The 26,396-nt window shown below is 42.4% G+C and overlaps 1 protein-coding gene, 1 long non-coding RNA gene and 3 other non-coding genes across 9 annotated transcripts in view; 2 read left to right on the forward strand and 3 right to left on the reverse strand.

Annotated features, from left to right (window-relative positions):
• LOC105084089 (uncharacterized) overlaps positions 1 to 24,131 on the forward strand; it is a 45,152-nt gene extending 21,021 nt beyond the window's left edge. The window contains exons 3-4 of one of the 3 annotated variants that reach the window (XR_012501016.1): positions 682 to 794; positions 24,014 to 24,131. This is a non-coding gene — a long non-coding RNA (uncharacterized LOC105084089). Of the gene's footprint in view, positions 1 to 681; positions 795 to 1,670; positions 1,834 to 24,013 lie in introns of those variants that run through there. The other 2 variants (XR_006721593.2, XR_006721594.2) reach the window with 2 other exon arrangements.
• On the reverse strand, positions 8,161 to 8,233 carry TRNAF-GAA (transfer RNA phenylalanine (anticodon GAA)). The gene has a single exon. It is a non-coding gene; the product is annotated as a tRNA-Phe (tRNA).
• TRNAE-CUC (transfer RNA glutamic acid (anticodon CUC)) lies at positions 8,708 to 8,779 on the forward strand. Its single transcript has one exon. It is a non-coding gene; the product is annotated as a tRNA-Glu (tRNA).
• On the reverse strand, positions 11,651 to 11,732 carry TRNAL-AAG (transfer RNA leucine (anticodon AAG)). The gene has a single exon. It is a non-coding gene; the product is annotated as a tRNA-Leu (tRNA).
• On the reverse strand, positions 15,237 to 25,351 carry ZNF311 (zinc finger protein 311). 3 transcript variants are annotated; one of them, XM_074348251.1, is made up of 7 exons: positions 25,253 to 25,338; positions 23,705 to 23,995; positions 23,290 to 23,347; positions 21,559 to 21,650; positions 21,090 to 21,216; positions 20,366 to 20,470; positions 15,237 to 17,849 (listed from the first exon to the last, which is right to left on the reverse strand). In XM_074348251.1, exons 2-7 carry the CDS (start codon positions 23,711 to 23,713, stop codon positions 16,261 to 16,263), a joined length of 1,980 nt encoding a protein of 659 aa, XP_074204352.1. In that variant the 5' UTR covers positions 23,714 to 23,995; positions 25,253 to 25,338; the 3' UTR covers positions 15,237 to 16,260. The 3 variants fall into 3 exon arrangements, with proteins under 3 accessions (XP_074204352.1, XP_074204351.1, XP_010972423.3); XM_074348250.1 differs by having other exon boundaries at positions 23,705 to 25,351; XM_010974121.3 differs by lacking the exons at positions 23,705 to 23,995; positions 25,253 to 25,338 and having other exon boundaries at positions 21,458 to 21,650; positions 23,290 to 23,346.
• Positions 25,352 to 26,396: the final 1,045 nt, after the last annotated feature.

Here is a 26,396-nt window from a genome sequence, read left to right on the forward strand (position 1 = left end):
AAAGGAGAAGAAGGTTGTGCAAGCTAGTAATGCTGTAATTAATCACAAAATCTAAGCTGTAGAAAGAGGGATGTAAAGATGAGGGGGGCATTTTCTCCTTTTTCTCTTCATTCTCCTACTGCCATCCTCAGTTTCTGAGATCTCTAAATTCTGAGTCAATTCTCTTCCAGTGTGGGAAGAAAATTCCTATCAAAACATCCTCAATCAACTCTGTAGCCTTCCTTTCACTCAGCTCCAAATCCAGTCTCGCTGACTTTGGGGATTTCAAAATATTTTAGGATGCAATAGCATTTCTTCATCTGCCTGGACAACTGCGTTAAAGCACCAGACTTTAGGCCTGTCATTCCCATTGTTTTCTCCCTGGTTTTCAAATCCCACTTCTCCATAAGAAAAGTATCATCTTGGAGAAGACCGCCTCTGATACACGTGAATGGCATCATCACACCTGCATCCTTTTTCATCTTTTTCTCTGTTTTATTTCTCACATTCTACCAGCTTCCAAGCCCTGTGAATTCCATCTCCTCAGTACTTCCTGAATCTGTCTCCTTTATTCCACTGCTGGATTATTACCACTGTTTTACTTTTCCCTCCTCCTCTTCCCTCTGTATCTGTCCTCTGCTACTGTACTGGCCTCCAGTCTGGTTTCTTGGTTTCTAACCTTGCTTGTCTCCCATTTTTCAGTGATGCAGGGCTGTCATACACCAGTGCCTGTGACAAGACACTTGGGGAGAAGGTGAAGAATGCTGAAGTTTGACCTGAGGTCTGAGAGCCAAGCCAAGAGTCCTTGGAGAGAGGTGGCATTTTCCTTTTTTTTATACTTTATCAGCCCCAAGAGTTGCCTTTCTGTAATTCACCCACCAAAGTGGGCCATTATTACATAATTTGTACAAAGACACCCTGTGTCCTAGCTGTGGCCCCTCTTCTACAGTACAGGCAGGACAGAGTTTGCAAAAAAAATACCAATTATACTGACCTTTATGTTCAGAAGGGCACTTTGTTTCTGCAAAGCCTTTGAAGTAAAGTTCAAAGTTGTTAGCATTGAAGATACAGCTCACAATGTGTTCTAATTACCTACTAATATGTAATAAAGAATTCCAAAACAGAGTGGCTTGTGGTATGCAGAATAATAGCCATTCTAAAAATATCCTCTAATCCCTTGAACCTATGAATGTTACCTTACATGGTAAAAGGGAATTTACAGATGTGATTAAGATTAAGGACTGTGAGATGGGGAGGTGATTCGAATCACAAGTCCTTAAAACTGTTGCGGGAAGCAGAAGAGTAGGTAAAGAGATGTGATTTGAGGACTGGACCCACTGTTGATGGCTTTGAAGAGCCAAGGAATGTAGCAGCCTTTAGAAACTGGGAGTGGTGGCCATTATCTTTCAGCCAGCAGGAAACAGAGACCTCAGTCCCACAGCTGCAAAGAAACAAACTCTGTCAACAGTTTGAAGGACACAAGTTAAACAGCAAGGTCCTACTGTAGAGTATAGGGAACTATATTCAATACTGTGTAATAGCCTATAATGAAAAATAATATGAAAAGAAATGTATACATATGTATAACTGAATCACTATGCTGTACACCAGAAATTAATGCAGCATTATAAACTGACTAGACCTTGATTAAAAGTAAATAAATAAATTAAAAAATAATTTTTTTAATGAAGCAGGAAATGGAATCTCCCCTAGAGCCTCCAGAAAGAGATGCAGCCTGCCTACACCTTGTTTTCAGCATGGTGAGACCATACCTGACACTTCTGACCTACAAAACCCCAAGCACGCAGGGTGTCTTTGTGCAAATAATAAATTTGTATTGTTTAAAGCCAATAAGTTTGTTATTTCAGCAACAGAAAACCATTTTACTGTCTCTCTTGATTCTGTGGGTTGACTGGATTCATCTGGGCAGTTCTGCTCTGTGTGACATCAACAAGCACTCTAATCCTCTGAGGACTTGATTGGGCTGACATGTCCCAGGTGGCTCACTCACATGACTGGCAGTGGCATTTGGTGTTTGTGATCTGTGAGGAGCTCAGCTGAAGCTGTTGCCCGTAGTGCCTGGCTGTGGCCTTTCCGTTAGGCTTGGACTTCTCACAGGGTAGTGACTGGGTTCTGAGAGGGAGCTTCCCAAATTGAGCGTTCCAAGAAACCAAGTCAGAAGCTGCAAGGGTTCTTTATGACACAGGCCTGGAAGTGGCACAGTGCCTTTTCAATGAAATTCTACTAGGGCAGCCAAGATGCACTGTGGGAATGTGCTTTGCAAAGGTGTGATTACTGAGAGACGTACTACGTTGGGGTCAGTTTTTGGTGACTAGCTACCACACAAGTCGCTCTTTTTTTCATTTTCAGTTTCATCTTGATCTTATTCCTCTTGGCCCATGCACCTCTGATTCTCTTCTCAGGTCTAACTGAACTAGAAACTAGTGATTTTCCCAGATAGTCACATCTTTTCAGCTTTGCCTCTGTTCGTGCTTCATGGAAAGAATCTTTCCATGCCCTTCTATAATTCTGACACTCAGTTTCAATGTGTGGGTTCCCCCCAACACCACCAGGCAATTCTTTACACCAGCTGGGTGTCCTGCAATTCAACTTAATTCTGATACCACCTACCCAAAGATAGCATCAGATTTTACCAGTTAAGGACCTAGTCCCACAAACTGCCCTCCACTTCAGATGCCAATCACAAGTCTAGGTTGTCACTTGTGCATCAGATCAACTGGCTATAAACGGGAGGTTTCAAAGATTCCCTCTTTTGGTTCAATTAATTTGCTAGAGCAACTCACAGGACTCAGAGAAACATTTTACTTATTTTACTTTGCAGATTACTGGTTTATTATAAAAGGATATTATGAAGGAAAACCTGGGCTGGGCTAACAAGTTAACTCGCAAATCTAAGTATCGGAATACTGATCTGAGTTCTGCTGGACTAACTCGTAAATCTAAGTTAATTAGTGTTGGTTTGCTTTCATGTTTTGTTTTGTTTTTTTGTTTTTGTTTTTGTTTTTTTGCTAGCCAGCTGGATTTTCAAAGAAATATACCTGGCTTTGGAATGTTAGTTTGCTGCCTCCCTGCCTCCACTTTTGTGATAATGATGCTGTTAAAACTGTTCCAAGCCTATTGGCCGAATACCCCAAGCTTGTACTTTACCCTATGAAACCTCATGCGCATGTCTTGGAGGTGCTCAGAGCTTCGGAGCAGAAGCCCCTCTGAGCCCGCCGGCGTAATACATCTGAGTACTCCAACCCTCCGAGTGGTGCTTGTTTCTTGGCTGGCCTGTCGTTTCTGTAACAATATCACTCAGGAACAGCCAGATGGAAGAGATGCAAAGGGCTAGGTATGAATAAAGGGTGCAGAACTTCCATGCCCTCTCCGAGCTGACCACTGTCCCACATCTGCAAGTTTCACTAGCCTAGAAGCTCTTTGAACCCTATCCTTTTTCGTTTTTATGGAAGCTTCATTACATAGGCGCAACTGATTAAATCATAGGCCATTGGTGACTGGATTTAATCTCCAGCTCCTCTCCCAGCCCAAGAAGCCAGGAGTGGGGGGTGGGGGTGGGGTGGGGAGGTGGAGGGGTTTGGGAGGGTGGGAGGAGGGAGACTGAAAATTTAGTTCCCCTGGCAACCTTATCCCATCCTTAGGAGACCTAGAAGCTTTCCAAAAGTCTCCTCATTAACACAATAAAAGGTATATTTGTCTCTTATCAATTGGAAAATTCCAAGAGTTTTAGGACCTCAGTTCCAGGAATGTGAGGAAGACTAAATAGTACTTCTTATACGTCATAATTACCACATCCTTTTCTTTTAAAGCCAACCTAATTATAGCTCACCTTTAAGACACATTTCAGGCTCTCATCTCCTCCAGTAAACCATCCATATTTCAGGCCAGGTGGCTTTATTGGCGACTTTCTCTACATCCACGGAAGAATCTATGAGTGTATCTCAATTCTCACTGCTTTACTTGTCTGTATTCTTTATCAGGCCAGAAGCTCCTTAGAGGAGTGCATTTGGTCCTTTCAGTTTCCCCAGGTGGATCTAGCGTAGACGGTACAGAGAAGGGCCTTGGGAAATGTTGGCTGACGGAGTAGTAATTGAACAAACCTCTGCCTAAGTTTATTACTGACCACAACACAGAAATGCTCCCAACATGACATTGTACAAATGTCAAGGCTTCAACCATGCCAAAAAACAAAAACAAAAGCAAAAACCAGATGTGTACATGAGAACAGGAACTAAAAACAAAGAAGGGAAAATGCCCATAATCAGTTGGCAAGCCAGAACTGTGGGTATCTTATTTTTCTCTTTAATGTTCTAAAATCACCATGCTGTCACTGCTAACATAAATGGAATTGTGTAGAACCATCAGATTCCAAAGGGTCAACAATCTTATCAACCTGCAGCACTGGCGGCTGATCAGCCACGTTGGCCTAACCTGGAGTTTCTTAGAACTGCAGAATCTCGGACCTCACCCCAGACCCACAGCCTTAGAACCTGCATTTTAGCGAGATCCCCACGTGATTTTGTATGCATACTGGTGTTTGTGAAGAACGCACCGTGCTTAATACAATTTTTCACCCTTTCCTTTATTAAATTTCCAGCTATTTGTTTAACCTACTTTTTAACAAAGATTCTGAGGGCAGGATAAGGGAAGCTTGTTCACATCTCTGTCAATGTTTTCTGCGTCTCTTCATCTCGGTTCTGTCAGCCACTTCTAGCAATCTAGAGTGGGCAGTGGCCTGGGGACCGGGGAATCGCCGGGCAGGTGGCGCCGCGCAGCACGCAGGACCTCGGGGAGCGCATCCTCCAGGCCCGCTGCGCCGCATCTCCCCGCGCCGGGCACGGTGGCGCGCGCCTGTAATCCCAGCTTCCTGGGAGGCTGAGGTCGGCGGATCGTGGGTGCCCGGGGGTTCGGGACTACGGCGCTGTGTAGAGCGGGCGTCCGCACCGGGCCTGGCACCAACATGGGGCTCCCGGGGGAGCCCGGGGGCACCAGGTTGTCTAAGGAGGGGGGACCCGGCCCAGGCCGGACACGGAGCAGGTCAAACTCCCCGTGTTGGGCGGCGGTGGGATCGCGCCTGCGAGCAATGCCTGCAGTTCTGCCTGGACATCCGACGAGACCCGGTCTCTTTTATTTAACTTAACAGGATTCTCTTTTTGAAAAATCGTTTTCCCCCAGCATTACTGTTGTTCACAGCGGACCACTTGACTTGACGGGTGGGGCGGTGTACATACTACTATTAAATGATAAACTGAGGCATATAACAATTTTAAGGTTTTATTTGAGCAAAAATGGATTCCAAGAGAGGAGTATCCAATCTAGCCGAGGAGCTCCGAGGAACTGTACAAAATGAAAGGCTTTGACAGGCAGAAGGGAGCAGGAACAAGGAAGTTACACTAGGCAAAAAAGCTGATTGATTATTGCAAGGTTACTTTCCTTCAAGGGATGACTGGAGTCTATCAGGCATATTACCTAACTAGCACTGATCAGGTGATTCCTGATTGAGTGGTTTTAGAGCACATTTCTGGGAGGGCAGAAACTGTAAGTGTAGGTTTGATGACAATGAACCTTAGGATAAATGACTCCATTTTCGGCCTATTGTCTTAAAATGTTTTTTTTAATTTAACATTACCATATACTTTATCTTTAAGTTTTGCACACAGGGAAGGGTGGTGCAGTCAATCCACGCTGGAAGAAACTCTTCTTAATGGCTTATTATCCTGAGAGTTTCTCCACCCTACAATAAGCCTTTCCCAAAAGAGTACAGGCTGCACTGCGTTTTGTAAGTAACCACTGCATTAGAATTGCATTGCATGACGACTATATAATCCAAGACAGATTTGCAACAGCCCTGAACTTCACCTTTTTTTCAGAAACTTCTCATTCAAAAATCTGTACACAAATGTTCTTATTGGATTGGATAAAAGAACTAAAGAAACACTTCACCAAAGAAGATATATAGATGGCAAATAAGCACATGAAAAGGTTTTCAACATCGTCAGCTACTAGGGAAATGCAAATTACAACCACGAGATGTCACTATATACATCTCAGAATGGTTAAAATAAAATTAGTAACAATGCCAAATGTTGATGAACATAAATACATTGTTGGTGAGAATGTAAAATTGTACAGCCACTCTGGGAAACACTTTGGCAGTTTCTTTAAAAAGTAAAGATATAAGTACCATACCATCCAGCAGTTGTACTCCAAGACATTTATGCCAGAGTAATGAAGACTGATATTTACACAAAAACCTGACACACAAATGTTTGTAGCAGATTTATTCATAGTAGTGAAAAACTGGAAACAACCCAAATGTCCTTCAATGGGGGACCATTCAAACAAACTGTGGTAAATTCATACCACAGAATATTACTTAGCAATAAAAAGGAATGAACTATTGATGCACTCAACAGCCTGGATGAATATTCAGAAAATTATAGTGGGTGCAAAAAGCCAGTCCCAATAGGTTACATATTATATAGCTCCATTTATATAACATTCTTGAAATTACAAAGTTATAGAAATGGAAAGAAGTTAAAGAAATGGAAATGGGAAGGGGGCAGGAGGAAGGTAGGTGTGGCTCTAGGGCTCCATGAAGGATCCTAGTGGTGATAGAAGTGTTCTGTATCTTGACTTTATCAATACCCTGATACTAATATTGCATTATAGTTTTGCAAGATGTCAACATTGGGAGCAACTCAGTAAAGGGTACATGAGCTCTTTCTGTATTATTTCTTACAACTGCATGTGATCCTACAATTATCTAAATGTTAATTGAATTCTAAAAAGATGGAGGTCAGGACACTGAGAAGTAGTCATTTCTGAAGAGTCCTTAGAAGTGGAGGAGAGGGGAGACTGAAACAGAGTAGCCAAAGAGTCCAGAGAATAAGAGGTCCAGGGAAGATTGCTTCATGAAGGAAGAATTGTCAATAGTTTGCATCCTGCGCAAAATTAAGTTTAGGGCCAAAAAAGAGCCAAAGGATTAGAAACTTGGAAAGTTGATGGTAATGGTCTCCTAGGATTGGAAGGTGGACCTCAGCTGATGAGCAATTGATGAGGCAAGGAAGTGAAGACAAATACTGTACCTGCAAGAAGTTTGCTGGTGGGTGGAAGGAAAGACTGGGAAAGAAGCGTGAAGGTAAGATGGGAGGGTGTATGTTCTCTTTTTGTTGTCTAAAGATGGAGATTTAGGCATTCTGCAGTTTGAAGACAGGCATACAAGTGGGAGAGAGATCAAAGACACAAGGACAGAATGGAATTGGGAGAATGGCCAAAAACTCAGATGAAATGTTAATTAGCCTTGGAAATGAAGGGAAACTTTTCCTCTGAGTAGGAAGGAAGAGATTGGGATATGTGAAGAACCTGCAAATTAGGAGGCAAGGGAAAAGGAAGCTATGGGAATATCCTGACTCTCTTCTCTCCATCAAGGTTCAGGCTCAGTTTACCATGACCTTCACACCACACCCCTCAACACCCACCCCTTTCAGCCAGGAGCCACCTCTTAACTCAACTCAAATGGCTTCTTTTTTCAGGAACCTTTCCTTCAGTTCCCCTGTCTTACCGCTCTCTTTCTCTTCAGAGTTGCATAGGAGTCCACTTGATAAATACTCATGGAACATGGTCCATAGGAACCATGAAGTCGAGAATAAAATGTAATAGGTATTTCTCATATTAAATTTCTCTTTTCCTTGCCTATCTGGAGGACTGATTTCCTTTGCATTAGAAGCTGGCAGAGAATAAGATTAGGGGGAAAGAATTAGGGAGAAATAGGAGGCCTTTGAGGCCTCTTGACTTACTTAGGCATATGGCTGTGGGAACAATTTCATGGGAGTGAAGAAGGGGTAGGTTTGGAGAAAGACGAAAATAGAATAGGTGGAACAGAGTCCCCACCAGGAAAGAAGATACACGCTAAGTATTACAACGAAGAAGGGAAAGTAGTTTTCCTTCAGCACATTTGGGTCCGCTTCTTTTGTTTAGTGAAACGTAGTAGCCCATCCCTAGTCTCCGACTGGAAGAATCTTTTTATCGCACAATCCGTTTGGTCTTCCTTCATGAATTTAAAAATAAAATCGCCTATTTTTCCAGGGCATATTTTCATGTTTGTGATGGGTACATTCAACAATTTATCATGATTTCTAAAGAAAAGCAACATCTGTCTGCCGAAACCCGGGATCGAACCAGGGACCTTTAGATCTTCAGTCTAACGCTCTCCCAACTGAGCTATTTCGGCTCCGCCCCCAGTGCCTTAAAATAATGCAAAATGGTGTATCTTTTTATTCACTGAATGTTAAGTATTTGATAAACATCATGATAAACATTTTGAGGAAACCAAAAATAATTTTTAAACCGGTTTTCATCTTAGAAAGCTTCACCAATTTATGAAGAGAAAGGCAAGGTAATTACAAATTAATGTCATAAGAACTGCTGTAACAATTTGTTAGATCTGCAACGTATCCCTGAATAAATCCACACGTTGGAGCAGGGAAAGAGACTCTATCCAGCTACCTGCGCCTGATTACTCCTTTTTCGGTATTGCTACATCTTCCTCTAGTCGAGATTTTATTGGTTGGTGCCGAACATGATGTCTATGCGTAAACGAATATGATCTTGCACTACCTCATTGAGGAAATGGTAAAGGAGCGCTGTATTTGCATATATAAGAGCATTCGGCTGGTAGGTTTATTTTGAAAGTTTTCTAGCACCTTCCCTGGTGGTCTAGTGGTTAGGATTCGGCGCTCTCACCGCCGCGGCCCGGGTTCGATTCCCGGTCAGGGAAAAAGATCTTTCTTTTCCACCTTCCGCACTTTCGCGAAGGGCGAAACTTGCAAAGACTAAAACCTAAATTGTTCACAAGTTAACTTTAAATTTTCATATGAAGCTTTTTCTGCCTGCAAATTCTTCAACAGTTTTGGTATTCCAAGTGCAAAATGACAATGTAAATTTCTATGATTTAAAAAATTTTAATAAGAACTTTACCTGCTCGCCACTATTCTGAAAGATTTTAAAATTTTAATTCACTCAGTTGGATGATCCAGTGAGCAGGTAATTTTGGAGGCAATTGACTAGCTTTAGGAATTGGTTGAGATTAGAGTAACACATTGTAAAGACAGTTATGAATAAAGATGAGAGGGAAGAAATCGAGAAGTTATTTCCCGGAGATGTGTCTTAGCTGGTTGTGGGCGAGTTTCTGAATCCCGGCGAGTGGCTGCAATTTTGAAACGCACTCCCTCTCCGTTGGATTTTTTCATTTCACTGCTCCAGCTGGGAGCAGGGAGATCGCCCTAGAAATAGTAACACAATAATTTATTCTCGGGTCAAGGCGGCCATGGGACTGCCTGATCTCTCCAGCGCCTCCACCTGTCTTCCGCTATGAATTTACAGGTTGCCTGGGGTTTCCTAAGAAAGGAAATAGAGGAAGGCCGTTGTTATTAAAGGAAAACTGCTGTCATAAAACTAAGAAACAGACAAACAATGTATTCCGCATCTCTGAATGCGCATCTGAGAAATCTACTGAAAGCTGCTTGAGGAAAAGCAGATTCTATTATTCTCCTGACTTTTGACAAGGTTTGATGTCTTTGTGCTAATTGGCTCTTGTCTGACAGTATTGGGGCACGAATCTTTGTTACCCGGTTTGTTTAAATAGCAGCCACAAATGTGTTGCTTATTTCCTTCTCATTTCTTATAAAAGTTCGATGCACATATGAACTTTCCACAAGCTTCCAGAAAAGATCGTGGTGTCTCTGATCTTACTCTACCAACAGTTGGGGACATGATGTTTTTATGATTATGTTAAATGAAGCAGTAGTAATCTTTTTCTAACTAACTGAACATTCCCTGCTCTCCCCCACCACCCCCGGCCCCCGTATACAAATTCACAAACTTTGCAGCATCTTTGAGCTGGGATGGTTCTTTGTCCTCTTGCTGATATTCTCCTGGAGTTAGTAAACTTTGACATCTATGTAAGAATAATTTGTCTAAGAAACCTTGTTTTGACATAAGCATAAAAGTAGTATAGTTTGTCAAATTTTTGTATCTACTGAAGCCATTCTGTGTCTTTCTGCTTAACGTTTCACAGAAAATTAACCCTCTAGGCCTTATGGCCATCACTTTCGGAACATCATCCTCTCTTAATGATGTCATATTTTGTCTCTTTTATATGTAGCAAGAATACTTTGCTTCCTTTCTTTTCATACCTCTGTTTTTAGGGAGGAGTCTAGGTAGGACCTCTAAATGTGTTTAATGCTTTTTTAAATTTTAAAACTTTCCCACATAAACCGAATTGGGTTAAAGATGAAGAAAGCTATGTGCTTTTCTTTGAAAGCTATGTGATTTTTTTTCCTTCTCCTGTTATGACTATTACTCATTCTCCATGAAAAATCTTTAATCTGTATTTTAGCATAGTAGGTTCTGTTTACTCATGAGACTGCTCTCTAATTACTTGTCAACTCAGAGAGAAAAATGGCAAAAATCTAACAAAACCACATAAGGACAAGAGGAAGAAGGAGAAGGTGAATGACTAAGGAAAATGACAATAGTTGGGGATCAATAAATCAATCTGTGTATATTAAGGGCCAAGGTATGTTTGCACTACGCTAGTCCCTATGGAAGATGAAAAATGAGCAAGATTCAATCCTATGTCGTAACATCACTTAACCCTAGTTTTCCTATCTGTAAAAGGGGAATAAACATATTTGCTGCATAGAGTTGCTATGAGGAGTAAATGAAATAATGCACAAAAAGTGCTCAGCCATACTATTATCCTAATCCATTTGTTTTTATTGTTACCATTTTTTCATTACACGTAGGTACTAAGGATGAGTGGAGGAGACAGATACTGTAAACAAGTCTTCCATTGGGCAGAAAGAGTAACCCGCTGAAATAAAGTGTGAAAAAGCACGGTGGGGTGTATGTGTGTGTGTGATTTGGAAGCAGGCTGAATACTTGACCTCTTGGAGGTGGGCTTTGAAGAATGAGCAAGATTTCTGTTTCCGGGGGAAGGAACTTCCAGGGTAAGGACTAGAGGATGATGAGAAAGAGACACAAGGATCTGCTCGGAGCAGAGAGAGCCCGGACCTGAAGCCACAGAGGCGTTGGGGTGCAGCTGAAGCCGGAAGCCGAAAAGCGCCCGGGGCGGGGGTGTAAGGGCACCTGGCGCTGGTGGAATGTGTGCGGCGGTTACGAGACAAGGCGCTGGCGCTTTCCATAGCGTCTCTTCTCAGATCTGAATAGCTAAGGTTTCAAATATAAAGTAAGTACGCTCCAGAGGGGCTGGAGGAAGACTATTTCAAACATAAACTATTCCTTCAGGGGCATTGACAGGATCTGTCTTTAGTTACAAGGGCATTCCCGGGAATTTGACATACATTCATTAGTTTGTAACAAGAATCTTATGTTTGTGTCATTCAACGCTGTATCCACAGGGTCTAGAATTGTGCCTAGAATATACTGGCCGCTCAAATAGACAGATTATTTGAGCACTTATTTTCGGTTTAGCATTGTTCTACGGCAGTCAACTCTGGCCCCCGGGTAAACAAATCAAAAGAGGAAAAGAGAGGGACTGACTTTGCAGGATGTCAGAATTGTCCACACTGGGCATGAAAACAGGGCGTCTATTACCAGGCAGTTTTAGAGGGAAAAATGTACACCTTGGCAGCGGTGGGATTCGAACCCACGCCCCCGAAGAGACTGGAGCCTTAATCCAGCGCCTTAGACCGCTCGGCCACGCTACCACTTCCGGGATGCTCTTTCTTTCACATTTTTCCTAAGAGTGAAAGTCGTCCCCTTCCGGCTGCCACGCCCATGCCGCACGCAGGACTCTTTCTTTGGCGTTCTTCTCGCTAATCCACCCGTGAACCTCTGCCTGGTGTCCAGCCATCATCCAGCCCGACCCCTGACACCCTGCTTTCCCACATCTGGGAGCAGGGAGAGAAGATCTGAGACGCCCGCCCCTCCTGTAACCAACACGGGAGGAAGGGGCCGCTGGGGCCCGTCACATCCAGCCGGAGTCGCGACGCCGCCGAGTTGAGTCCACTTGTGGTTTTGGCTGAGGGGACTCTAGGAAATAAAGGCAACCTGACGAGAGAAGCACAGAGCATAGCCCTCAGGAAAACCTCGGTCTCTTTAGAAATGCCCCCAAGGTCAAAGGCAGTTCATTTCGAAATGCCAAGATTCGAACTATTTAAAAATACACCTACTGTCATAATATAATACAATACATGGATAAAGTTACTATCTGTATTTCTCGTCTTAGTGCAGGCGGTAACGCGTAGGTGTCCCGAACGCAAAAGTTTTGACTCGGACAACTGTGTCGAGTACACATTCTGCGTAATAATCACGGATCCTTGTGTCTCTTTCTCAACCTCTAGGCCTTAGCTTGGAAGTTGTTTCCCCCTGGAAGCCTTGCCTGATCCCTCCCTCTCCCTCTTTCCGGCTCCAGAGGGGTTATGGAGGGGAAGAAGACTCCTGCCCTCATGGAACTTAAAGCATAGTGGGGTTCATGCAATAGATAAGATATTGCCCAAATATGGTACAATCTCTACCAGAAAAAGATAGTTCTCTATGTGTAAACTTTGAATGAAGCTCCAGATTTAAGAGAAGGAATAAGTTATATTATAATATATATTGCATGATAGATGTTAGGACACACACCAAATTGCTCCCACTGGTTACAGTTAGTAGACACTTCTCCATGAGTCTCTTAGTTTCTGTATGCATTTTGAGTCTCTGTACTGTTTTTACTCACCAACAGCCAGTTCTCTGATTCCCTGCAGATGCCAACTGGGTGTTCAAAAATTCAGTTCAACTCTGACACTAACTATCTAGAGTTACTGCAGATCTCACAGGTTAAGGACTCAGATCCACAAGACTGTCCCCCACTTCAGTTGCCATTTGCAAGTCTCAGGCCTCCTCTACTTCGGACTGGCCAGCTATAAATCAGGGGTTCCCATGACCCCCTTCTCAGATTGAATAAAATTTGCTAGAAAGGTTCACAGAACTCCGGACACACTTAACTTTCACTTATTAGTTTATATAAATGGATGTAACCCAGGAACAGACAAATGGACAAGATGCACAGGGCAAGTTATGGGGGTGGGTGGGCAGTATGTGGAGCTTCCATGCCATCTCCAGATGTGTCACCCTCCCAGCACCACCATGCATTCATCAGCTCTGAAGCTCCCCTACTTCTATCATTTAGGGGGTCTTATGAAGGTTTCATCATGTAAGCATGATAGATTATTATTATAACTCAATCTCCTTTATTATTATTAACTCAATCTCCAGCTCTTCTTCCCTCCTGGGAAGCCTGGGAGAATTACTATGAGAAATAAATTGTCCTTTGTCTCTGAAGGGTGGCAGAATATGCCACTTTGGCATAAAGATTATTTTGAACTAAAGGCACTTAAAAAAAAAAAAAAAAAAGAGGTGCGAGAAGGACGTTCTGACACTCCCCTTTTACTTCTGGAAAGCAGGAGATAAAAACCCCCATTTGGAAGATTTCCTCCCTAATACCAAGAGGAAAGTAATATTCTTATCATCAGGGATGGGAAGTTGAAGCTGAGAGAATTCTGTACAAACAGATCTTGTTAAAATAATTCTTATCTTTCTTTAGCCTCTCCATTTATTTCAGTTGCTTTAACACTATCGCCTCCCTTTTTTAAAGCTACTATAACAGCATTTCAGTCTTGCCACTTCTTTGTATCTTCATTTCCTTATGAGGGCTCCTGTGTCGTGTAACACTTATATTAAACAGATTTGTATGCTTTTCTCCTATTCATCTGTTTATTCAGCTGAAAGCTCTCCCTTACATCTCTAACCCAGGAATCTCTTGTTTTCCAACAGCAACCTTGACAGTGTGGCAGGCTAGTTTGTTACCTTAGAAATACAGTAACTATCAGACTGTTAACAGTTCTTGAAAGTTATATGTTGTCAAAGGGCAGAGAAAAGGAGACAGAAACTATTGTTTTCACTTTTATACAAGTGTGTAAAGTGTTACCACTTTTGTGTGAGTTGCAATTCAAATTTAGGAATTACAATGCTGCAGAAGAACAAATATAGGATACTATGAGTGCATAAAGTAAGTTTCAGCTTAAATAACATACGCTTACTTCTGTTTTCTTGTTTGCCCTCTTAGACACTTGTCTTTTCTTTCTATTTTGGAGTTTGAGAATTGACCTCTAGTACTTATTATCTCACAATTAATTCCCATTTTCCATTCTCTCAGTACAATGTATTTTTTTTCATGCTGAGATATGTATTGTACTATATTTTCCTTTTTTTGGTAAAATTTGATCATATTGGATTTATTAGTTGTCTTAGCTTTTCATTTGATTAGTTTTCTGTTACTATTACATATTATTCCCCAACTCTCCAACAAAAGCCTGAAATTCATAAATACTCCTAACTACTCAAATGTATTAGTTATTCTTCTTCTCTGGAGACCTTCTTCCCAGAGTTCACTATCTTATATGATTACTTTGATAACTTCCTACTGTCTGTTTTTATGTTCTCATTCTTTTGGAAATTCTACTAATTAGGATTCCCTAGACTGCTTCTCTATATTTCTTTTCTTAAACCTGGTGATTTTTCTAAGTAAATTATAACTAAATCGATAACTCTTGTCTTGGTAACTTTTCAGAATTAGAACTACAGGAATCTTAGGGCTTCAAGAAACACTACCATTCAACTACGCATCTGATCTCTGAATTCCTTTTACCTCATGCCTGACAATTACCTACTCATGGCAGTCTATTCCACTTTAGGATACCTTTAAAATGTATCAACTTTTTCCCTAGGTAAAATATCTGAAACTTTTTCAGTGCTTTTCCAAAATTTTCATTTTAAGTGTTCAGGAAATATCAAAAGATTCTTGGAGTTCAAGCTAGAAATTTGGGGCATCTTACTGAAGTATTGAGAGTCAATTGGAAGTTTCAAAAGCAGGTGTCAGAATCACTTTGCTGTACACCTGAAACTAACACAATATTGTGAATCAACTGTACCTCAATTAAATTAAAAAAAAAAAAAAGCAGGTGTCAGGTTCATAGTAGTATTTTAGGGAGACAATGGTCATGTTGAAGATGGACTGGTGAGGATGAAATCCAGAAGTATTCCATTTGGGCCCAATACAGAGTTTCTCAACTTTCACAACAAAATGTCAGGCTTGCTACCCCCTCCAGTTAACTGGTGTCTGAAGAATATGACTCTTCAATCAATAACAAAAAACATCAACACTCCAGGATTATTCAGAATTTAATTTGGAATTGAAACCTTGCCAGATTCTCTTAAAAGACTGACTGACGAAGTGACATGAAAGGATACATTATAGGGTTCTCAAAATGGGCTAAGGACTTTGAGTCCAAAATCCAAATGCACATCATAGCCTGTGGGTAAAATAAACACCTGGAAAATGCATACACATTTTTCAAAAGCATACACTATGCTGTTGCAATCAACAAGACCTCAGATTTTTCTAGGAATGTTACCGACTAAAGTTCTTGGCCTCCTTAATCAACAGAAATTGATGAGGCCGGACAAGAAATTCTGCACTGTGACAAAAGGGAGCGAAAACAAGTTACAGGTTCCCTTGTTCCCTCCCTAGGGCGGAGTGGGGGTGGTGCGAGCTGGTCCCTTAGATGGGGTGAGGGCAGGGGCGGGTCTAAGGGTCGGGCTGGAGGGGTGGCTTAGGTGGTCCGCCCACCACCTCGTGGCGCTGTGTGCAGCAATCATGAGCGGTACCCAGCTTTTGCTCTCTGTACCCTGCTTTTGCTCCCAGCACCTCAGAAGTGGCAGTTAGGTTTTTGGGTTTTTTTTAGTATCTTGTTGTTCATAACTCACTCCAACAGCGCATGCACACAGTTAGTTTTAGTCCCTTATAGTTTAGTCCCTTATAGTTCAGTCCCATGCAAGCATTGCAGCCCAGGGTCCCAGGTCCCAGCACATGACATTTTGCCATCAAGCATTAAAGTACAACTACTTGTAGTGTGTGTGTGCGTGGAGGACGGGGTGTCTGTGAAATTTGTTGATCATCAAATAAGGGGCCCTGATACTCAAAAAAGGCTGGAAAAGTGCTGCCAATTCTCCAGACATATCCTAAGCTGTCCTTAAGTCATATTATGTCATCTGAAAACCACATATCCAGAGTTTGGGGATCTCACAGTTAGGGGGTCAGGGAACCAGGAAGAACCAACAAAGGAGACAGGAGGGGCCAGTCCAGGAAGTAGAAAAAGAAATGAGAAAGTGTAAACACCAGAACTGATACTCTCAGGTGTTGGTGGTCAAAATACTGACTAATGAAAAGGTCTGAGAAACAGTTACTGGAGAGAGAGTTTTCCCACTCTCATCAAATTTGTTCGGTCTCCACATTCCATGTTTTCTTTTCTTATGTCCAGTAAGGTCTGAGCTCACTCTGAAAGCTTTCCCACACTCCTCACATTCATAAGGCTTCTCCCCAGTATGAAGTCGCTGGTGTCCAATCAGCGCCGCGCACTGGCGGAAGGCCGTGCCGCACTCGCCGCACTTATAGGGCTTCTCCCCAGTGTGGATCCTTCTGTGCTGCCTCAGGACCGAGCTATGATGAAAGGCCCTTCCACACACCTCACATTTGTAAGGCTTCTCTCCGCTGTGGATTCTTCGATGATTGGTCAAGTTGGATTTCCCACTGAAAGCTCTACCGCACTCTGAACATTTATAAGGCTTCTCTCCAGTGTGGATTCTTTGATGGATGGTGAGGCAGTGCCGATCGTGGAAAGTTTTGCCGCAGTCCTCACATCGATGGGGCTTCTCCCCGGTGTGTTCTCGCTCATGAGCTCGGCGTTTACACTTATGACGGAAGCCTTTCCCACACTCCTTACACCTGTAAGGCTTCTCTTCAGTGTGGATTCTTCTATGTGTGCTGAGCTCTGCCTTGCTGCTGAAGGCTTTTCCACACTGCAGGCACCCAGAGGGTTTCTCCTGACTGTGGATTCTTTTGTGTTTGCTGAGGTCTGAGCTCCGGCTGAAGGCCCTCCCACACTCACTGCACTCATAAGGGCGCTCCCCTGTGTGGATTCTGGTGTGTTTGATGAGGTCTGAGCTCCCGCTGAAGGCCTTCCCGCACTCCTCACACTCATACGGTTTCTCCCCAGTGTGGCTTCTGCCATGGATGGTAAGGGAATGCTTAAACTGAAAGGCCTTTCCGCAGTCACTGCATCTGTAAGGCTTCTTCCCGGTGTGGATGACCTGATGCATACGCAGACGGCTCCTGGTCTCGAAGGCCTTCCCGCAGTCACTGCACTGGTGAGGCCTCTCCCCACTGTGGGATTTTTTATGTCGGCAAAGAGCTGACCTACTATTGAAGGCCTTCCCACACTGGGTACAGTCAAAGGGTTTCTCCCCAGTGTGGATTATCCGGTGCATAGACAGCTGAGTTTTGGTCTTGAAGGCTTTCCCACACTCATTGCACACATAGGGTTTCTCGCCAGAGTGAATTCGCGCATGGAGAATTGGGTCCGAATGCCAGCTGAAGTCTGTGCCACATCGCACACATTCCTGGAGTTTCTGTTCTGTAAGAACTCTATGTGGAACACAATTTGAGTCTGAACTGAAGTTTTTTCTCAGTACCTTCTGGTTCTTTCCTTTCTTGAAGGTCACTTTCTCACAGCTTTCTTTCTCTTCTCTCAGTTTCTCCCTCATTGGCATTTCCCGTTGACTCCCTAATTTGACATCTTGTACACCATCTTCTCTGGCCTCTGGATCCTGGGACACAACTTTTAGGAGACTTTTCAGTTTCACCCAACAGACTTCTCCATTTTCAAAAACCTCCTCTTGTTCCAAACCTGCCTTCTCCTCAGGCCATGTCCTGGCAGTAGATACTTAAACAAGAAAATAAAAATGTCAGATGTTCAGAGGAGAGGAAGTAAGTGAGATGGCAGAGGTGAAGCAACGGTACACTGCTGGAAGAGTAAATGACTTTCTCAGGCTTGAAAAATTGCCAGTATTATGGCAAACGTCAAGACAGGCTGAAATACTGCAAATTACTAAGATATTTCAAACTCAGTAAACTTAAAAAAAAAATCCTGACAATCTACTCGTCCCCAGCATCTCCTAGTGAATGATGACCTCATACACCGAGTCATCTAAGGCAGGAAACTGGAAATCATCTTCAGCTCCTCATCATATTTACAAGTCCTACCTGTGAAGTGAGCTGCAGAGGGAGTGCTGAAGTGCCAGTGCGTTTCCCTCTAGGGATGTGTCTGCTTTGCTCCGCAGAGGGTAACTGTGGTGTAACTCTGCCCATCTGGTAGGGTAGATTATATTTGGAAAACACTTGACCCAAACCAGGCTGGATTCTTTCCTCTTGAACTTTGGAATCATGATGGAAAAGGTGTAGCTCTGATGACAGCTAGAGATTTAGCTCTTAAATTTGAGAACCAGTGGCAGTGGGATGGTATATTGTGCAGTGGAGGGAATGTGCTGCCATTGGAACTGAGAAGTAGAGAAAGTCAATGTGACAAGCAAGAAGAACGAAGCAGACATACAGAGTAGCAGAGAAGACAGCTGGAGAGCAGGGCCTGATGGCATTCCAGTCCCTTCTTGAGCCTGATGTATGCCTGCCCTTCAGTTCCATGACACATCCTGAACATACATTCTTTTGCTTTTGCTTAAGATAGCTTGAGTTAATTTTTACTGTTGGCAGCCAAAGAGTCCAAATCAATCTTATTATCTCTTAACTTTACCCCTTCCTCTTCATTTCCACTGCCAGTGCATTCTCACTAGCTAAGTTCAATACCCACCGCACTAAATGTCCTTTAATCTGGGCTCCCTCTAATCCATCCACTACACTGTTTCCAGATTATTCTAAGAATCGAATCTAATCATGTCACTCTTTAGCTTAAAACACTTCAATGACACTCCGTAGTTAACCAGACAGGAGGTACAGTCAAGAGCTCACTGTCTGGGTTCAAATCTTAGATATGACTCCTGGGACGTGTGCAAACTTGGGAGGATGCTGTAACTTCTCTCTGTGCCTCTATCTATAAAATGGGATCTAGACTATTCATGATTATTAAATGAGTCAATGAATGCAAAGCACTTGCAATGCTGAAATAAGTACTTAATCAATCTTGGCTATTGCTATAAGGATAAAGTTCAAGGTCTGTAGTTTATCAAAAACCCACTCAGTCATGATCTTGCCCATCTACTGCTTCTGCACTTTCCCCTTGGCTACCCCAAGTCCTTTGCCCTGGTCATCCTGAACTATTCACAGTTTGCATTCTTTTACTCCTCAATACTTTTCTACATGTCATTCTCTCTGCTTAGAATGCCTCTCCCCTCCTTCAATTAAATGATCTCACTTATTCCACATAACTTAGTTCAGTTGTCATTCCCTCTGCAGTCCTTGGGTCCCCAGGTCAGATTTAGATGTTTCTCCTCTATGTTTGTATATATCTCAATAACGCTCCTCATACTGTACTATATAATTACGTATTTAGGTACTTACCTTCCTCACTTGAAAATGAACTTCTGGAAATCAGGGCCCATATCTTATCTGATCCTGTATCTCCAGAACCTTGTCTACTATCTGGTATACAATAGTTGTTCAATAAACGTTTGTTAGATGGAAGGAAGAGAGGAAGGAAGAGTAGGTACTGTGGATAGGGCAGTTGGAGAGGCTTGTAACAAAGGACCATTCTTTTCTGGAATGAAGAACTGGTAATATTTCACGACTGACTAGATCAGAAGGTCAGAGAATGGACAAAGTGAGAAAGAGGTAGAACTAGATATAGAAATAAGGAGACCTTAGTGAAGAGACAGCCTCATGGGGAGGGAGATGAATTTGACTTTAGATATGTTGCTTTCCAGATGACAGTGGGATATTCAAATAAAAACCAGGAGTCTGAAACATTAGACTGCTGCCCAGGAAAGAGGTCGAGGTGAGCATTACCAATGTGGCAGGCATCTGCATCAGAGCTAGAAGCTGAAGCCATGAGAGGAACTAACTTCGAAATAAGAGATAATAGAAAAGGCAAAGGTCGAAAGCCTGGGACTCCAAATGGGGGAAAGTCCTGGAGGAAACAAAACAAAACAAAACTAGAGGCAGAAGAGCAATGTTCTCTGAGCAGTGGAGTAAATGATACACAGAGGGGAGATGAATTTTCTGAGCCTGTTTTGAGGACCAAATTGCAAAAAGCCCATTAGATAGGTTACAAAGAACCAATTAGATAATGACAAAGTAACTGCCCAGAGAGTTTGTTCTTTTCTCTTCCTTAAGGCTTCCTAAATAGATTTCCTTCCAAGCCCTTGAGTATGGACGGCCCACCACTAAGAACATTCTATAACATTCTGTCACATGGAACACAGGAGGGGACTGAGCTTCTCTGTCACTCACCTGGAGAGGGGCAGCTCAGGAATTCCCCATCCTGTGGATCCAGAACCCAGGGCTCTGCCCCTTGCTCCAGACGGGAGATCAACGGAGGTTTAGGGAATGGAAATCCTGGTTGCAGAGAAGGAATAAGACAGTGTGTAGGGCAACATGGAACTGTCCCAACACTTACCTTGACCCCTCTGTTTGCAGATGGAAACATAGAAGAAATGTTCATTTGGGTAGAGAGAAGGGTTTATTCAGGGGTCTGGTAACATGTAAATGAACAGGTTTAGGCATTTTCTCAGAAAAGTCATACTCAGAAGGGCAAAGGAGATGCTGGGAAATAGTTGGTTGTATTTTCCCTGTTCTTTTTAGGGGAATGGGAGTCTGTGTAGGGAGGCGAATCTGTTTTTGGCTGCTACAGAGGGGTTCAGGACTAGAAGCTGAATATAGAGCATCCAATGGAAAATGAGGAGGTAAGAATCCAGGGAGAACAGAAGCTATGTGTCTCCTTTATACCGAGGTAGAGTTTCATTCCAAAGAATCAGAAAACAGCAACTAAGTTAGCCAGAAAATTATCTTGCTGTGTAACAGAGGCAACTCATAATGAATTTTCGGGGAAGAGCCTAATGATAAAGAATGAAGGCTCTGATTTTCAATATAAGACCCCATATACATCAACAAACAAAGTAATCAAAAGAAAAACGTAGGGAGACAGTACTAAGCGAAGTGCAGGGAAAGTCCTTACCAAGTGATACCACATTTCCGTAATTTTCCAACATCACATCTTTATAGAGGTGCCTTTGAGCGTGGGTCAGACACTGCCACTCCCCATTACTGAAGTTCACAGCTACATCCTCAAATGTCACTGACTCCTGAAACAACACATTCCTGCTGTCCTGGAGAAAAGCCCATAGTTCCCGCAGGAAACAGAGGCCAAAGAAAGGAATTTGTGGGGAGAAGGTTTACAGAAGTGAAACGCTGTTACTGTTTGGTGTATAATTTGGGGATGAGGTGAAATGGAGCACAGGCTTTCCATAGCAAAAGATAACAAAAGAGGAAACAATCTGCAAATGGTTTGTCATCCAAAAAAATGTCTCTTATGAGAGGGAGCACCTGGATTTGTGAGTTGCAATGCCAGGAAGTACAGTGAAAATAAGGCCACATTTGGAGGCAGTGATATACTCTCAGGAAGGAAGGAGGGGGCCTCAGCTCACTTGGGCCTGGCTCATCAGTGTGATATTTGCTCCCAGCAGGTTTCCTTGGCTTCCATCTTTGGCAAAGGCAGGATACTGAGGAGATGACAGAGCTGAGAGAAGAGAAATAAGCCAAGAGTCGGTTCAGCACAGTATTAATGAAACCTTCTGCTTTCACTCTCTCCTCCCCAAATGCAGAAGCTTCTGAAGCTCTAACCTAGGGGTCAAGTCTACTGTGTTACAGTATCCTCCTTCTCCATTGTTTCTTTAGACTCAGTTTCCAGTTTTGGGTATCAGGCCCTGGACAGTAGCCAAGCCAACTGTAAGTGCATTCTTCCTCTCTCTCACCTATTACATCTTTTTCTCTGGTCTCTCCTCAACCTAGAATACTTTATCCTCTCCCTAAAAGGCACAAATCACTGACTCCCAGTTTCTACAATAACCTGGCTTCCCGTATTTGAATTTTGAAGTCAAGCAGTGTACAGATATTATCTGGGATGAGATTAATTCATGTACATTATATATTAGGTAACTGTAAACGTTATGGTCATGAAAATCACCTGTGGGAAAAGAATTCAAGATACTTTGAGGAAAAGAGGACTGGGATACTCAGGTTAGATGTGAACCATAAAAGTGAATATATTTTTACATTAAAAAATGGAATAAAATGAACAACCATCCATCCAGAAACTATATCCATTATTTTCTACCTCTCCTAAATTTGTAATAAATATGTTCTATATTATTAATTTTCACTTATCACTTATACACCAGAAATTTCAGGGTTTCTCCTCTAGAAGTTCCAATAATACGCTTAGAAATACATTTTACTTTTTTTTCCCCCTTTGTCAGTAATAGATACTAAAAGCTTACTTCTCGGGTGCACAGGTGCATAGTCTTTTGTCCAAAAGTCTGTGCCTTTGAGGATCTGATTTCATGACCCTAAAATTGCTAAATACCATCTCCTGGTATTTAGCATCAGCCATTTCTATACAAATCTTATCCACTTTTCTCTTCATGTATGCCACCAAAGAGCATTTCTAAAGCCCAGCCTCATATTTCCCCATCTTTCTTTATTTTTCCTGTAGCTTCCCAACAAGACTTTTGCTTCTTCTTTTGCCATGGCTTTATCTTCTATTTCTCACATACCTATATTATAATTTAAAAATCCCAGGGTTAACATATGTACAGAAATAAAATTAAATACACTAAATTTTGCATGTTGGTAAAACTGTGATTGTGTAGGAGTTACTGAATTATATTACAAGTTTTATATGTGAAAATATTCATGTACACATATGTAAGCTAAGCTATTTATCATATATATCAAGTTGTATGTATAATAAGTGATTGATTACAGTCAATTTCCTTGATAAGTTGCTTTGTAAAATCTTTTCTTATGAATTTTTATTTTTTTCCAAATTTGGTTTAAGATGAGGGCAGAAACTGAATAATTTAGTTTCAATACTGATCCAAGCCTCATACAGAAATATTAGATTTTCTTTTTTTGGGGGGGGGTAGTAATTAAGTTTATTTACTTTTTTAATGGAGGTACTAGGGGATTGAACCCAGGACCTCATGAATGTTAGGCATGCACTTCATCACAGAGCTATATCTTCCCCTCCAGATTTTCTAAATAAATATTCATAATAAGCAGATATCCAGACCCCAGGAAGCATCTCCCACCTATTCTATGTCCATGCTCCATTTTTAGCTGCCATAATTCCTACCACAATACCCGGTGTGTCTTACCTCTTTCCTGCAGGAGTTTGGTATCAGGGATGCTTGGCCTCTCATCCGGTACTATGACCTATTGCAAGAATAGAATAAATTTGGGGAGATTAAGGAGGGGAGGAAAATACATGGGAAGCTGCAACCAACTACAAAGTTTTATTCATCGATATCAACTCCCAGAAATACCAAGAGGGAAGAGAAAATCAAGGACTCAGTTCCTGATGCACATTATGAAAAACAGAAATGGCATACAATTATTTTAAAACTTAAAAGCTTTAATGATCACCAGGCCATGCAGGAAAAATAGTATTTTGAAGGAGAAGACTTCCACAAGGTCAGTCCAGGCCCACGACACACCCACTGCTTTCCTCTTTTCCTGAACTCACTATTCCTTCTTCCACCTTGTGATCTATTGCAGATCCTCTCTTCTTACCTGCTGCATCTTTGTACCTAGCTTTTCCAGTCTTCTAACACAGTCCTGGTTTCTTTTCTGCTGGTTGGATCCAGCTCCCAAAGTCAGTTCTGGCTTTGCCCAGACAACCAGTTTTGAAGTGGCTCCAGTTTCTGCTAGCCTCTTTTCAGGGAGACAAGCCTTGGTGGTGACAGCCCAAGGGCCCCTGCTGACCCACAGGCAGCAGCTTTTCCATTTGATGTGTCAAACACTGCCCTGGATTTGGGGTTCAACAGCAGTATGAAGCTAATGGTGATTTCACATCTTGTTTTTCTGCATATTCAACGAAAGGAAGAGAAGAGAGAGGAATGTGACCAAAGCAAAAAGAAGGAATCACTGAGAATCTGAGGTGTCTGTGGGAGATGACGGAGCACAGGAAGACAAATTGAAAATGATACTATATCCAGAAGACAACCTTCACTTTCACCATCCCGGTCCACATCACCATTGCCTGCCTTGCCCTCCACTATCGCAATAGCTGGCTAACTGGTCTCCCTGTTTCAATCCCTGCCTTCTGTCTGTCTCTTCTCAATACAACAGAGTGTGCCATTTAAAACTTAAGTTGGATTATTTCATCTCTCCCCTTAAAATCCTTCAATGGGTCCAGCTTACTTAAAAGAAACAGTAGCATACAAGGCTTTAAAGGATGTGCCCATTATATCTCTGTTGTTTATATTCAAGATAAAAGCTGAAGTCCTTAACAGTGGCATACAAGGTTACGGGATGTGCCATTACCTCTTGTACTATTCTCTTCCTCCCTCAACCCTCTTCAGTCAGACTTTTCTCTTCCATTTTTAGGCACATTTCCACCTTGGGGCCTTTGCACTGGCTGTTCCCTCCACCTCAAGCTATCTTCACAGTGAATAATCTTGCTTCTTTCAAGTATTTGCTTCCCAAGGAAACCTATTCTAAGTGCCCTATTTAAAATTACAGCCTACCCGCTCCTTCCAGTCCTGATATGCCTTACCTTACTTTATACTTCATCTATGTTTTTCTCATGTACAGCACTTTATCACTTTTCAACATGGTGCATAAGTTACATACTATCTACTGTTTATTGTAGGTCTCCTTTTCACTAAAATGTAGGCTCCTAGGCTTTTAAGGGCAGAGATTTTTGTCTATTTCATCCACTGCTGTATTCCCAAACGTCTAAAACTGCCTGCACCAGTAGGCGCTCAACTAGGATTTGGCTGAATGAATGAATGCACAAATGGATGCTGGGGAGGAAAATAAATAGGAAAAAAGGGTAAAAGGCGGCTAAGAGCAAGAAGAGCGGGAGGGAGTTAGGAGTATCGGAGGGAAAGCCCGGTCTGGGGTAGGAACCCGCGGTGGATGCCCCTTCCAGCCGACCCGGCTCCAAAGCCCCGCCCTCTCCCCGCCAGCAATCCGGGGCCCCAGGGAGCGGGTGTCTTTAAGTGAAGCCGGTGCCAGGTTCCTCCCGGGAACCTCCCTCGGCGGGTTCGGAGACCCCAGTGGCAACTTGGGAGCCCCTCGCCGAAGTCCCGTCCCACGCCGGCTGGAGGCACAGACCTTTCTGCCGCTATTCTTCCCTAGAAATGAGAAAATAAAGAAATCTAGACTGGCTCCACTTCCTGGTCCTTCAATAATCATTTCCGGTGACTTTCTAGGAAACCCTCAACTCGCTGGTCCAGGAGTTCCCTAGAAATTCTCGGCTTTCTTCTCCCTTCCTCCCGCTCACCGCTTTCAGGAGTTTCCGCGGGCGTACGAGCGGGCGGCAAGAGTCACGCTTACCGTACTGACCCGTTAATGCCGTGGAGGGATGTCTTGAATGGAACGGACAGAAATTCTGTGACATAACTATATGACAGTTACTTTTAAATATTAGCCAAGAAAGCAAAATAATTAGAGTGACCTTTTTTCAAAAAGTAAAAACTATGAAAAATTTAAGCCTACACAGAAGTTGAGAGACGAGTATAATAAACCCCTACATACTCGCCACTCAGACTTTACAACAAGTAAGTTTCTGGCACATTTGTTTCATCTCCCATTTTTCTTGCTGAAGTAACTTTGCAGCAAACCTCAAACATGTTATTTCAATTTTATGCTCTTCAGACTGCATCTCTTGAAATAAAACCACAATGCCATGATCTCATCTGACAAAATAATTACTGGGTATCATGTAATACTGAGTCCATGTTAAGCTTTCCCAAATATATTAAATCTGCTGCTTTTTTGAATCAAGATCTAAATTCTACATGCTTTATTTGGTTATTTCTCTTAGTTCTCTTTTAATTTAGATGGAGAATAGTTCCTCCCATCTTTCACTTTCCCCCATTGAACAAATGGGGTCATTTGTCCTGAATGTTCCACATGCTGGGTTTCTCTATTTGTGTCCTCATTTAATTTGTTTCTCTAGCCTTGCATTTGTTAACTAGATGTTAGTTCTAAAGATTTGATTAGAATTTGGTTAACCTTCATGGGTAAGCATTCTTATGCGGGGTCATGCACTTCTTTTTGCTTTGTATCAGGAGGCATATACTGTCTGATTATTTCACTCTTTGTGATGCTGAGATTGACAAATGAATTCGTCCCTTGATAGCTAGATCCCTCCGTGTAAAGTTCTTCAACAACCTTTAATCTGGTGGTTTCATCCACTGATGATCTTTGCCTGAATCAACCATTTCATTGCAAACCTGTGATTTTCTAATTCAAT

This window comes from Camelus bactrianus, chromosome 20, assembly GCF_048773025.1.
Source record: "Camelus bactrianus isolate YW-2024 breed Bactrian camel chromosome 20, ASM4877302v1, whole genome shotgun sequence".
Classification (NCBI taxonomy): domain Eukaryota; kingdom Metazoa; phylum Chordata; class Mammalia; order Artiodactyla; family Camelidae; genus Camelus; species Camelus bactrianus.

Excerpts from the sequence above, each read along its gene's own strand:
- ZNF311 (XM_074348250.1), bottom strand. Across the intron at positions 21,651-23,289 it reads CAAACTCCTGCAGGAAAGAG|CTCTGTCATCTCCTCAGTAT; the intron begins GTAAGACACACC and ends CTCTTCTCTCAG. Across the intron at positions 21,217-21,558 it reads CACTGATGAGCCAGGCCCAA|GAGTCAGTGACATTTGAGGA; the intron begins GTGAGCTGAGGC and ends GTGTTGTTTCAG.